General features: G+C 36.0%; 1 protein-coding gene across 1 annotated transcript in view; it reads right to left on the reverse strand.

Moving 5' to 3' along the window:
- Positions 1-14478, reverse strand: part of DOCK2 (dedicator of cytokinesis 2) — a 158750-nt gene that overhangs the window by 52319 nt on the left and 91953 nt on the right. Inside the window, exons 29-30 of the mRNA XM_010718884.4 lie at positions 13486-13580; positions 828-906 (exon numbers count right to left, since the gene is read on the reverse strand). Of these exons, the coding sequence (XP_010717186.3) occupies positions 828-906; positions 13486-13580 (174 nt within the window). The remainder of the gene's footprint in view (positions 1-827; positions 907-13485; positions 13581-14478) is intronic.

Below are 14478 nucleotides of genomic sequence, written 5' to 3' on the forward strand. Positions count from 1 at the left end.
ATTAACAGTTTTAGAAGGAAACTCTAAAGGGAACTATTTTATGAATTGTGGAAGTATCCCATTTATTTTGTTAGTCACTGCTCATGCTTGCTTACAGCCAAGACATATTGATACTAAAAAGTTTGAAAAGTACTCTTTTTTTCTTGCATTAACTCATTTCCTAAAAATAATGAGATTTTTTTTTTGTAATTGTGGCAAATATGTCCATCACCTTCACTATCTTTGATACCCACGCCAGCTCTCTATGCTGTAAGTATCTGCAATCCACATGAGAAGTGCCACCCCAAAGAGGAATCTTCCAGTAGTCAGAAATAGGAGACATGGACTTCCACAGCAGAGCAGGAAGATTAAAGCTATGGCATGAAGTAAAAAGGTTCTTTTTCAGAAAGAAAAAAGATCGTATTTCTCTTCGCACTCCTTAGTATTTCTACTCCTTGTTCCTATTCATTATGCCTTAACACTTTAAAGCATTTTAAGAAAATTTTGTAATTTTAAAGATAACCTGATGCATTTCAGAAGACGACATCAAAGCTTTTGAATAGTGAGGCATATTTTTTGTTAGAAGTATTTTGGAAAAAGTTTGTCCACTGAAAATGAAGAAGGTCCACTTAGTCTTTGCAGACTGGGTAGCTGCAATACAATTAATCTATATGTAAACATTTTTTCAAAAAATGTAAATATGAAAAACTGAAAATAGCCTAATCCTGCAAAACTTAAATCAATAGTACTTCTGTTACTGATAAAGTATCAGAAGGGGCTTTGACAATCCAGAACAGAAGGCCAGAATGCATGAACTACTTTATTTAACTCAAAAGCTTAACACTTACTTGTACTTCAAAATTCATATTCTCCAGAAATTTTTGGTTCATTGTTTCTGCAAATTTGTTGATGGCTCTCAAGAATACTCTGGAAAAAAAAAGAGAAAAAAAAAGCGATATTGATTAATGCATGTATTCTTTGGGATTCTTTTCCAGCCCTGTGTGGTATTGAAAACATATTTTAACACTGGGCAAGCTAGAAGAATCCAAGTTTACACATATATGAACAAATTACTTTGTATAATGTCATGTTACTTATGCATCACCAATTTTAAGCATAACTGTCAGTGTCCTGATCTTCACTGAAAATTCACACAATGTAAGTTTCTTTTTTTTTCCTCCAGTGCACAATACATTATGTTCTTGAAAAAACATACTGTGTTTTTAAACACAATTTCACCTTCTGTGTGACAAAGTGGTTCATTTATAAGTATGTTACTGCCTCCTCCTCATGGGTTTGACAGTTGAAAATTCCTGCACTTACTAGTTAGAAGCTGACACTTCATTTTCCCAATTAAAAGAAAGCTTTTTAGTTTTCTCACAGGTGGCTGAGGATGAAGACGACATCTCTGACACCTCAAGTGGGTTATTAAAATGCACTCAAAGCTGAATTAATACAGTTATTTGTTCCAAGTGGAAGAGTGTAAACATTTAGCTTGAAAAGCAGCATATATTGATGCTCATTACTAAAGCAGCAAGATTAAATGACATTTATAAGTCAGACTTCTTTGTCTATCTTTGCAACAGTGTACATTTGCAAAACTAAAATCAGTGGTATTTTTGCACATTTATTAAGTTTATTAAATAATTTAGTTTCATTGCATTTACTATTCAGAAAATAAATCATCCATATTCCTCTACTTCGTAGGTAAAATTAATGAAGTTTTATGTTGAAATACTTTGTGGACAAATATTATTGCAATCTCAAAGACATGAACACAAGTTGAAAAATAATCCTAAATGCTCAGGTACACTCACTAGCTGTTACTGGTGAAACAAGGAAAGAGCAATGCTAAGTACTCAAGCACAACTGTTACCAATCAGGAAAAAGATCTAATACTTGCAAGAAATGAGTGAAAAAAAATCCATAAAATTCTATAAAATATAATCCTAAATAAGCAATGTAGGTTACCCTGAATGCAATGCTTCCTATTCATTTACATGGAAACTACAACAGATACAAAGAGGACAGTAACACTACCTGTTAGAGCAAATTCTCAGCTACAAAACATAATTTTTCAACACACCATCATTAGTTATTAGCATTTTCACCAGCAACGAACAAGAGCCTGCATGTCATGCTCATAAAAATCTGCACCACTGGAGGTGACCCACTATTTCACAGTTGCTAAGATGGCATCATTGTTAGGAAAATACTGCCTGCTGCAGTCCATTTTTCAGTGGCCCAAAAGATGGAAATCAGAAAGTGCCAAATCCAGACTGTGTGGTGGATTGTGATAGGACACTCCAGCTGAGACTGACTGCAAAACAGGGCCTGGTGTTATTGTGTTGCAAGAGAAAAACTGTCATCATCTCTGGCCTGACTGTGGAAGTTTGAACCTTCATCTTTGTCAGCATTGCAATGTAATGGTCAGTTGATGGTATGTCCAGGTCCAGAAGGACCACCCCTTTCCTAAATCCCAAAATACAGTGCACTTTACCCACAGAGGGCTACATCTTGAACTGATGTTTTGACTCTGGCATGTAGTGGCAACATCACATTTTGCCACAGGAAAAGGTCACTTTCAGCTTCATATTGGTTCAATAGGTCCTGACAAACTTGCATACGGTGTTCTTTCACTTTCTGCCTGAGCATTTTTGGAACTCACCTTGCACAAACTTTGCAATATTCCAAGATTGCCACCACCTCTTCTAACACATTGAAGCCAACATTCAGCTCCACACACAGTTCCCTGGTCATACCCCATCTATTCACGAGGATGAGCTGATTCAAACACTCTTCATTTCCTGGTGTGAGAGCTGTGCGTAGCCATCCAGAACGTGGCTTGTCTTTCATGTTGCTGTTATCACTACTGAAACATACCACCACCCCTCACTGTGCTCACATTTACTGTTTGGTCTCCAAAAATGTTCAGCAAGTGTCAATGAATGTCAGTGTGTGCAATTTTTTCTACATGGAACTCAATCCCACCACTTTACTACATACACACTTCCATGTCAGAAGTCATTTTGTCTGATTGCCCCTTGCTGACACCTGTCACAGGGCAACAAAATGTAAGAGACTACTGGTGGGGAGATTCAACCTCTGTTGCTTTTGCACCTCTGTATCAACATCTGCCTCTGACATTGTGGGTCAGCATAATAAAATAGTAGGCATTACTTTGTAGCAGCTTTCGTATCTTCTGTGAGTATCTCTTTCATTCCCACAGATATTTTTATCTGACATACTGGAATTACACATTTTCAAGAAGCATGCAATACTTCCTGACTGTCAGGTTCCAAGTATTTCCATGCATTTGTATTTTGCCTAGAGGATGTAACTATTCCTGTCAAGTCTGTAAGTCAGTCAGGCAGTAGGCTTGAATTCTATTCCTGGCGCCTGTCAATGCCATGCTGTCCTACCTCAGTGACTTGATATCTATATGCTTCAGTTTTCTCCTTCAGAAGAAGGGCATATTAACTAGCCACACATATGAAGCATAACAGGTGCCTAGAAATAGATAGATTTTGATGAAAATAATATGAAGCATAATATTTATTACTGCTGACAGAATAATCCTAAAGAAATAAATATTGCTCTAAGAGGAGAAACTTGAAGTTTCTTGAGTGCAGAAACCATTCTCGTTACATGATTATTCATAATGTAAGTTAGCCACTGTAACAAACATAATGGAGAAGATATAGATAGAAAAGAGATTGTAAAAACACTGGACTCCAGAATGGTTCTGAAAAATGCAGTATGTACTACCCAATTGAGTAAGAAGTTATTTAGAAAAATTACTGAAATAGCTTCTCACAGCATATTTTCCCCTTACTTCCATAGTTGATCACTGGAGTTTACCTTTTTGTGGACCTTTGGGAGATATGCTCAGTTCTATTTTGCAAGTCGAGACTGATCTAGGCTGATCTAAGGACAGGATCCTGGTTTCTCATACTGATTATGCTATTGGACAACTGTTTTTTTCCAACTGAATTTCTCTTGTCATATTTTCTCTAAACTTTCAAAACTACACAGGGCAACTAATATTCTGTTTTAGGTGTTCAATTACAAAAAGTCCTCTAGAATTACCTGAGTAATATGGAATCTAGTTTTGTATTGGTTGAAATAATTTTGATCTAAAATTGATTAAATTTCTCTCCCCACAATAATTTCCATTATATTTTCTGAGTTTGTATCTCCCTACAATAATTTTCATGATATTTTCTGAGTTTACAGTCATTGATTCTTCTAATTTACCAGACTCTTGGGCCTGAAGATTCATACATAATATTGAAGACCAAAGTCTCTCAGCTTAATCTGAGTACAGAAAGGCAAAGTTTAGGCTTAGAACAGCAAAAGGATTGTCATGGTTCATCTCCTGCTATTTCCTTTACCCTTCTCAGTGTGGTACTGCTTTTGCTTTCCTTTACTGTACTAACAAAGAAATTGCTTCCTATTTTTCACTTGCACTATTAATAAAAATTATTTATATTAAAATGCATAGAACAGAATCCTACACAACTGAAATGCAAGTACTTGTATATTTTAAGGCTAGAATGGTACAAATATACAAATGATCTAAGGCAAAAAAATGTTGAAAACTTATATCAGGCTAAGATAAAGATCTGATTTCAAACTGTCAGGTAAATTAAAACAGAGAGACTGAGCTGGAGAGAAGATGTTAGCATCATGACGTTAATCAGAGTAAGATTCCAAGGCTATTCTTTAGAAGATGGTGACTCTCTATTTAAGTTACATAACCACAGGTCTGCACATTGTCCTTGCTTTAAAAGTGCAAATAGGTGATAAACCTAAAATACAGATCTCCAACTCCAAGTTATTTTTAGCAAACAAGTTAGAATTAGTGCATGAGCTCCTTGCAGCATGAAACAAAGAGATAATTACCTTAAAATATAATAAGGTGGACTTTAGCTGACTTTGTACATGGAGGTGAAGCCACAGGAAACTCTGCATTAAAAAAATATTTTTAAATAATGGCTGCCAACTGCAATCTATCAGCTTAAATTGGCATTGTCTGTTCTTCTGTGGCTTTGCAAAAGCTGGTCTTTCTCTGCACTTAATTTCAGACACAGAACACTGCAGCCAACACAGCTGCAAACAGTAGTCTAATGCCCCTTTGTTTTTAAACCATGAATAGATAAAAGGGCTTCAATTTGCAAAAAAAGCTGAGCACTCAGTACCTCTCCTTCACATTTTAAACTGGCTCTTCACTTAGCCCTCCACATACAATGTTTTGAGTACCTAACCTAAAGAAAAAATAAGTCTGGAACCACACAATTTTTTGTAAGAGGTCTCAATCAAGTGGACAGTTATAAACCATAAGCATGAGTGCATATTCCTCCTGACTCTCACACGAATTCTTCTAAACCAAAGGTCCAACAGCAAGGAGATCCTCTTTAGTGTCTTTTCAAGTTCGTAATACTATGAAAAATTTGGATGTTTATCTTTCAACTCTAAGGTGGAGTTCAATTCTTGCACTTAGGTATCTGTGAGCATGAACTCAAACTCATGTTTGCTGAGACTTCTAAAGCTGTGATTACACTGCAAAGACAGTAACATCTGCAAAGAATTAATCAGTTACAGACAACTGGATAATCAGACAGAAAAAGAAAATAAGAAAAAACAAGCTTGAAAACATTAGCTCCTATGCTGCCAAAATTCTTAATCCAAGAAAATATTAAAAGCTGGATTTTTAGTACCATATCTGAAAAACAATGAAGACTTGAAGAGACTTAAAATTCAGTATTCTTCCCAAAAATCCTAAGTGCTTTTCCTTCAGAGAATTTGGCCCACAAACTAAAGTCAGGAGGAGCTGCACTAACTTCATCTTGGCAGGTTTCTTTCTGTAATCTACAAAGGTTGGACAATCAGCACTTTCATTAGTGAACTCTATACTGGAGCAGATGAGGAACATGAAAGGAATTATTTCAAAGTCTAGGAGATGCATCAATCTGTTCTGACTTCTGACAGTCATAGTCTTGCCATTATACAAATTGCATGAAAACTTGGGTTGGAGATAACAGAATCAAAGTAATGGTTCAGCTTAGTTTATGACTACACTTGACAGAAGCATCCTCATAGAAACACTCTGCAGAAGATACTTTGTTTTTTTAACATGAAGCAAGTACAAAGGAGAAGCAGCTACTAAAGTCAACTGATTAATTCGTGGGCCTCTGTAATCTTTCCTCTGCCTTCATGTGTGCAGAGCATATGAATTGGCATATGAAATCAAGAATAGACTTGCAAAGTGGGTCAGATCCAATGTCAAATGCTGATCATTGTCAGTGACTGAAATAATGGCCAGCAATTATAAACTGCAGGTGGAAGATGTAAAACATAGAAAAGAAATCAGATAAGGAATCAGCGTGACACAAGAGATTAAAAACACACATTCACTCTTTTAGTGACCAAAACAGCAGCAGGGAAAGCCTAAGAAAACAAGTGAAGAGATAAAAACACAAAATCTTCACAGATTAACAGTACAAATATCTGCTAATAAAGAGACAAACTATCACTGATTTAGAAATGGAGGGCAATGCAAATGAAAATACCACTTAAAAATTTTGTAGCCAGTGAAACCTTCTTCTTAAGAACATAATTATGGCAACACTTAGGAAGCAATTCACTTCCACAGTAACTGGAAAAATACAACTAGTGGTGCAAGGAAAGTAGAATAATTTAATCATATTTCTCTTTGTCTCAGTTCAGTATCACTACAGACTGAAGCATCTTTTTTTTCCATTCAGATTAAGTTCTAATAATATAGCAATTTTCATTTTCCTAAAATCTTTTTTAATGTATAACAAGAATATGCAAACAGCATGGTCAGAAAACAACTGCTTTAATGTAGCTGTTATTCAGCTGTTATTTTCTTATTGTTTTGTACAATTAATTTTCTTTATTAGTAGAGTGCTTGTTATTTGAAAATTGACATTGAATAGCTATGCCAAGCATACAAAAAAAACTAGGTGCTACCATATACCAGAGGTAATTTGACAGTAATACAAAAGCAACACCTAGAGAAGTAGTAATTGCCTTGCTGCTATAAAATGGCAAAAAATAATAATTTCATTCATATCTCTTGATTTTGCTAGCAGCCTGTTTATCTGCAGCTTTTCATCCAGCATCCATAAAAGCATGTTTTAAAGACTGCCTACCTCTCATCTAAGATACAAAATACATTCTTGAAATTGAATATTAATTATACATTTATGCTGAACTCTTCTGAAAATAAGCAGGTAATTCCATAACATGGTTAACAACAGGCAACATACAGAGACAGTACAAGCAAACATACTGCAGTGTTAGTAGGAAGATGTGAGTGATTGACTGGAACAAGCTCGAAAGATGGGCCCATGTCAGTCTACTGAGGTTCAACAAGGCCAAGTGCAAGGTGCTGCACCTGGGTCGGCGCAGTCCTGGATATGTATGCTGACTGAGAGAATAACCTATCGAGAGCAGCCCTGCAAAGAAGGGCTTGGCAGTTCTTGTAGATGAAAAACTTAACATGAGCCAGCAGTATGCACTTGAGGCCTGAAAAGCCAACAGTATTCTGGGCTGCATCAAAAGAGGGGTGGCCAGCAGGGACAGGGAGGTGATTCTTCCTCTCTACTCTGTCCATACGAGGCCCCATTGGGAGAACTGTGTCCAGGTCAGGGGCCCCCAGCGCAAGAAAGATGTTGAGCTGTTGGAGCAGGTCCAAAGGAGGACCAAGATGTTCAGAGGGCTGGTGCATCTATTCTATGAAGACAGGCTGAGGCAGCTTGGTTTGTTTGCCCTAGAGAAGAGAAGGCTTCAGGGAGACCTGATAGTGGCCTTCCAGTTGTTTAAGGGAACTTATAAACAGGAGATAAATCAATTTTCTACATGTGTAGATAGCGATAGCACAATGTGGAATGGTTTTAAACTAAAACAGGGGAGACAGATTACATGTCAGGGGGAAATTATTCTCTGAGAGGGTAACGAGGTGCAGGCACAGGCTGCCCAGAGAACTTATGAATGCCCCATCCCCTGGAGGTGCTCAAGGCTGGGCTGGATGGGCTCCTGGACAGCCTATCTAGTGGTTGGAGACCCTGTCTGTGGCAGTGGGGTTGGAACCTTATAATCTTTGAGGTCCGTTCCAACCCAAGCCATTCTATGAAATGGCTCAGTTGGCCACATCAGCTGCAGCTGTAAGTGTACCTTTCCATAGAAATTATTATAAAACCCACAGTGAAACAACTGACCCTAGTCTTTATTTACCTTATCCTTTTTTCCCAGACAAACCTTGTTCTATTTCCCTATTACAAGTAATCAATTCTGTGAGAATTTGGAAAGCCATCTAGAAAACACATGCCTAGATTTAATGGAAAGAATGTGCAAATCTGTGAACCTCGTGACACTGTGCAGCAATTAACCCACCAAGAAGAAAAATATATTAACAAAAAGTATGTTCTTACTCTCTGGAAGGATCTTTTTATATATTATGTTTATGTTATCCATACATATAAATACACTCATGGGGAACTGCATTTAAACAAGGACATTTTTAGTCTTATAGAAAAACATACCATCTGAGCTCACATCTTGTTATTATACCTGACTGTCTGAACTTGTTATATTCCATTTACCTTTCTGTTTACGTATGCATAAAGGGGTATTTTCATTAGACATTTGTACTTGTTCTTAGAATAATTTGTCCACAAATTTAATTAAATAAGTTCAGCAATATACCATGAACAAGTGTGTAATTGGTTTCTGACATCTTGAAAATTCAAGCACTTGAAAAAAACAATCACATTTCTATCAAGCCTGCTGAGGCCAGAGGTTTCCACAGGAAAATGAGAAAAAATTACTCATACAACAGATCAACCTTCCAAATTGTCTTATTTGTTTAAAGTAAGCCACAACACTGCCATCCATTTTAGTTAAGTAAATTAAACCTAACACCTGATATATTTGAAAAGAGCAAAAACTAACCTAAACTGCTAAACTGCAGTTTTTCCCCTCTCAGGAATAAATAAATAAATGCCCTTCCTTTCAGTTGCTAGCCACCCTAATCCTTTCTTTAACTCTTTGAATCTCAATCCTTGTGCAGCTCGTGATGACAGTGAGGTATGGCAATCTCCTGTAAGGAATTATGTGTCTCTAAATTAAAGATATGAATAAAAAAGACAAACAGGCCATGTGGTATTAGCTAAGCCTGAAAATCATTTCCCTACAAATGCCATACACCTAGAAATTACTGCTTTTAATAAGCTAATACCCAATAATCTACGTACCACAAATGGAATAAAGTACACACACAAGCAGTGGCAACAAGCAAGTAGTGTGCAGTAAGCAACTCTCATCAGAAGTTAATTAAATCTCTTATGAAGGATCACAAAAATAACTCAGATATTATATTCTCATGACCTCGGTAAGGATTTTACTATTTCCCAAAGTGTTCTGTTGCATCTAGCGTGACATGAAAACGAGCATCCTTCCCACTTTGTTGTTAATGGAAGATAGAAAGAAAAATAAAATAAAAGAGAAAAACAAAAGTACTCTGTTTCTGATTCTCAGTTGCTAGTGGAACAGTTCAGCTTTGTCTCCTTCACATTCTGATGGGCTTTGGAAATAAGAACATGCTTTGAAAGCACGCAATACATCAATTTTAATACTGATTTAAGAAATTTGAGTTGGACTATTCCATCCTGATGTAGGTACAGTCTGACTAAGTTTACTCAATTAAATTTCTACTCCCACTCTATGAACTTTCTTGCAACAGTTTAACCTGGGCATAGAATCACAGAATTGCTTAGGTTAGGAAAAAAACCCATAGGATCATAAATCCAGCCGTCATGTAACAGGATTTAATACTATGGCTTACTCTGAGCATAATTTGAATTGCATTACCTTACGATTTTTCACATTCTCTGCATTAGCAGAATGTGTCCATTCTCCCTTTCTTTGGACAAAGGCTTCTCCTTTCCCAGAAAATGCTCTTAAAAAATGTTTTCCTCTTACAATTTTCCAGTACCTTTTTAGTTCTCATCCACTATTTTCCCATTATCTGCACCAGACATACATCGTTTAGTCAAAATATCCCCATCATAACTCTGACCTGTTTATGTAGAAGAACAATTATTGTGTCCTGCTCATCAGGAACACCTAATGCCTACAAACAGGACTGATTTTGTGGTACTGGTTGTTCTGTTCACTTTCTCCTGCCTCTATTTGCACTCCAATTTTACTTTTCTGTAGTGCAATATATCCTGCAGTGAAATCCATCCAATGTCTACTTCCCTGCAAGGTACAAAATGCAGGAGAGCATCTGGGGGAGATTGTGAGGGTTTGTTGAATGCCCATGTGGAAGAAGTGCCAACCACATTCTGCCATTGGCTGTGTTACACTATGGAGATGCCTTACAGCTTGCTTCTTATGTTTTTGCAAATTCAAGAAGGGGAAATTCTTAAGGTAAAACACGACCCTCAGGGCTTAAAGAGAGCCTGCATATAATTCTGCTCAGAAGAAGGGAAATTAAAAGTGCAAACTTTTAGCTGTACTAACAATTTTTTTGTATATATATTTTTTCTCCTATACAGGGAACTCCAGTCTGATCTCTTCTTTTTCTTTGTTACTTTTCTGGTAAAGCATGTCAATAAGACATCTAAAAATCTAATTTAGGCTTCAATTTAATTCAGAGAACAAGTGACCCCTCAAAAAAAATTCCATAATGACTAATAACAAAAATCCCTCCCCTCCCTGATATTGATATAACATAAAATGAAAGCATTAAAGTAAGACTCATAACTCATCTTACTTACTTAACCTTAGGAAAAGCAAAGGTGCCAAGTCAGTTTAGGTAACCAGTGTGTTTACATATTACTGTTAAGTCACTTAGAATCATTTTCTTAATGCAAGATACTGCTGGATAAACCCCCAAACCCATAAATCATCTTTTCTGAACAGGATTGATGGTTCTTTTCCACTCTTTGTAGTTAAAAATCCTCTACTTGTGAATAAAACAACTGTTAATAGGAATTTATAGATTTTGAAATTATTTTTTACACACACACACACATAAGAGGTTTGGTATGTGTACATATATAACAGAAGTCTGTTAAGTTACTACACTACTAAACATGTTTTTTAAGAATCATCATCAGTACATTAAAAAAACTTGCAAATTTCAACAGCAGCTTAACAACCTACACTGAAATAGATCTTATCTTTCTAGGCCAAAGACTGACTCAGATAGGGGATCTGGGTTGAAACTGCTATTACTTACACAATAGTACACGAAAAGTTACCTTAAATGAACACATCAACCAGTATATATGCCCCTGTCCCCCTCAGAAGAGGGATTAGAGATCCCTTTAAAAATTAGTGTACACAAGTGACATAAAGTGACGGTTAGGCATTCAGGCATTTGAGGCCTCACTGCCATAATCACTACCCACTAGAGCAATAATCCTAACTTTGAATCATAGAACACACAAAAAAATCTTTTTGTTAATGTTGTTTCATTCAAATCAACAAAAAACAAAATACATCCAACATCCAAACAGTATAGTTTGATATCATAATGCTGCAAATTTTCTAATGAATCTTTTCCTTAAGACTAACAACTCAAAGGTGATTATCAACATCATTACATATTTGTTCTCTTCTTGCAATCCAATACTAGAGGATTAAAATTACTTAATTGTGGAATATTTCAAATTAACATCATCTATCGACACGTGAGTTAGTTGGAACTTTGAGAGTTAGTTGTTACTATAGTCTCTATGATTTCTAGAAAATGAAAGTTTATTTTCTCTCTACAAAATAAAAATAATGACAGCACGTTATCAAAATCTAGCTCTCCAGAAGAACTCTTGCTGGGGAAAAAAAAACAAAGCACATACACTTCATAATTCTTAATTCAATTTAACATGGAACACTGTGGTAGCAATGGTAATGGGAGGATGATTGGACTAGATGATCTTGCAGGTCCTTTCCAATCTTGTGATTCTATGGTTCTTAATGTGTTTGTTGTCAAGAGACATTTTCCCCAAAATCCAGACCCCATGTTAGTGAGATTTATAGCAACAGCTTCAACTAAATTGTGTGAAAGGGAGGAAAATCCAGCAAATAGTAAAATCCATGAGATAAGATGGTCACATGCTCACAGCTCAATTTTTGTTCAATTTCACCTACAAATGCAGATAGTCTTGATGCCTCTAATGCTCAAATTTTGAGGAATCTCTTCCTCACCTGCACGTTCTGTAGTCAGACACAAGAACCAACAATGCAATAAGCAATCATATTTTACTTTGCAGTCCTTAGACTGACACAAAAAGAGTATCTCAGAATGGCTAAAAAAAGTTTTTAGAAAATAAATCCTCTCATATTCCACCCTGCACACTTATATACTAGACTTTCCTTATTGCCAAAAACTTTCAGTTGTAACTGATGCCCATAATAAACAACAAGGCTCACAACTCAAGGGAAAAATATTCCTTTCTTCTTCAAACAAGCGGTATTTCAAGGATACTCAGGAAATTCATGTGTGATACCTTGAACCAAACTAACTCTCCAGACCTGCTATCAGTGTGCAGGTACACAAACATAACTTTTCTTCTTTCCAATTCCATATCACATGAAATCAAGCTACAAATTGAAAAGAATTCATGTGGTATCAAAATCTATGTGATGTGACATTTCACTTTCACAGTGTGAAATCCTACTATCAAGATCACAGTCATCCTATGGCTTAACAAATATTGACCAACACCTTGTTTATCTCATCATCATTTATTCTGATAAATTATAGGATGGGGTTAAGGTGTACAATTTGCACAGTTTAAGTCCACAAGGTATTTCCTTTAGTCAGTTTAATCATGTAGGAGCACTCAAAGATTTTTTTTTATTAATAGCAAGCTCTCAGAGTAAATAATAGCAAGTATGATAAATGTGAATGTATGAGCTTTTGGTTAGATACTGTCTTCATCGAGAGAGATAACAAACCTGTCTCAACTAATCAATCATGAACAGATGATGCATACTATAGCTATAGCAATACACTTCCTCAAGTACATGAGCTATAGTAAGCATCTTGTACTCGGCCCTCTCCTACAAATATAGAGATGTACTCAAAGACATGGTCTTCATCATTTTTCAGCTCAGGAAGAAAATGGCATTTGCTAACTTGCATCACAGTGAACTCACTGAGGATGTTCTAAATCTGTGTAGAAACTGTGCTGTTAAGATTTAACAAGACTTTTGCTTCTTTTGACTGTCAACATACAGACTAAGTATATAGTTCCACTTTAGGGTTATTTTTTTCCCTTTCTTTTATAAATGGACTTACTGCATAAGCAGATAAACTATTTAATGAATTATTTTAGATGTTGACTTTTTGGCATCAAGCAAGTTGGAATTATATTGTCATCTTAGCTGGAAGGGCAAAAGTTCACTTTTTAGTAAGATATGAAACGAGTTCCCTTTTCACAAGCACACTGAATATGAGCACCTTTTTACCTGTTCTGCACCATGCTCATAGCCATCCAGTCTGAAGGGTAAACATTCTTTCCAATGAGATCTTTGAACATTATGAATGTTTCCATCAAGAAATCCTGGAACAACAAAACACAATAAAACTGTGACTGCTAACACAAAGTTTAAGTGCACCTGGTATTTCAAGTATACTGCATACATGCAGTTTTAACCTTGAATTTCTAAGCAAGTCAGCTAAAAGTGCATGAGGCTAGTGAGCTGAAATGTCATCATTTATTACCAAAATCTAGCAAGCAGCTCTCTGAAAAGACTGTACTTTGTCAAATTACTTAAAGAGAAAGAAATGCTCTCCACAGTACTGAGAACAAATCTTTATCATCTTCAGACATATACTTGTACTCCTGAAAAAACGACAAGTCAACAAACCAGTACCTCTATAAACAGAAAAAAAAAAACAACAACCATGGTGTATTTTGTTGTTTTTGTTTAATTTTCTCTGAAGAACTGTTCAGGCAGACGAAGTATTCTGCACTTGATAGTTTTCACTAAAACTTCTATTATTTTCCATTATTATATTATCTAGGATCAAGTACCCAAATTTCTTGGAAACTGAAATTATTTTGAAAATACTCATATGTTTTCAAATAAATTCAAGCAGATGAAGAACTGCAAAAGCTACCCATGATTTGATCTGTTAGCATTTCAATTATAGCACAGCACTGACTATACTAAAGAAAGTAAAGCAGACAAACCTTCCCAAGTAAAAATATTACTTCCATGCAGAAACTGTAGATTATGTAATGAAAACCTTACCCTACACCCAGCTTATTTTGGAGTTATGTCACAAGTACAGATAAGGGACAAAACCAGTGATTACTGATACAAATGAGAAAAATACGGCAAATATTCTTCATTTATGCCAGGAACAACTGACACAGTACGCAGCATCAGAAGAGTAAGGCATTTAACTGCATTTAGCGTGTAACATTATCTTGACCAGCAGTGAAAAGTGGAAAC

Source organism: Meleagris gallopavo, chromosome 15 (genome assembly GCF_905368555.1).
Source record: "Meleagris gallopavo chromosome 15, MGAL_WU_HG_1.1, whole genome shotgun sequence".
NCBI classification, from domain to species: domain Eukaryota; kingdom Metazoa; phylum Chordata; class Aves; order Galliformes; family Phasianidae; genus Meleagris; species Meleagris gallopavo.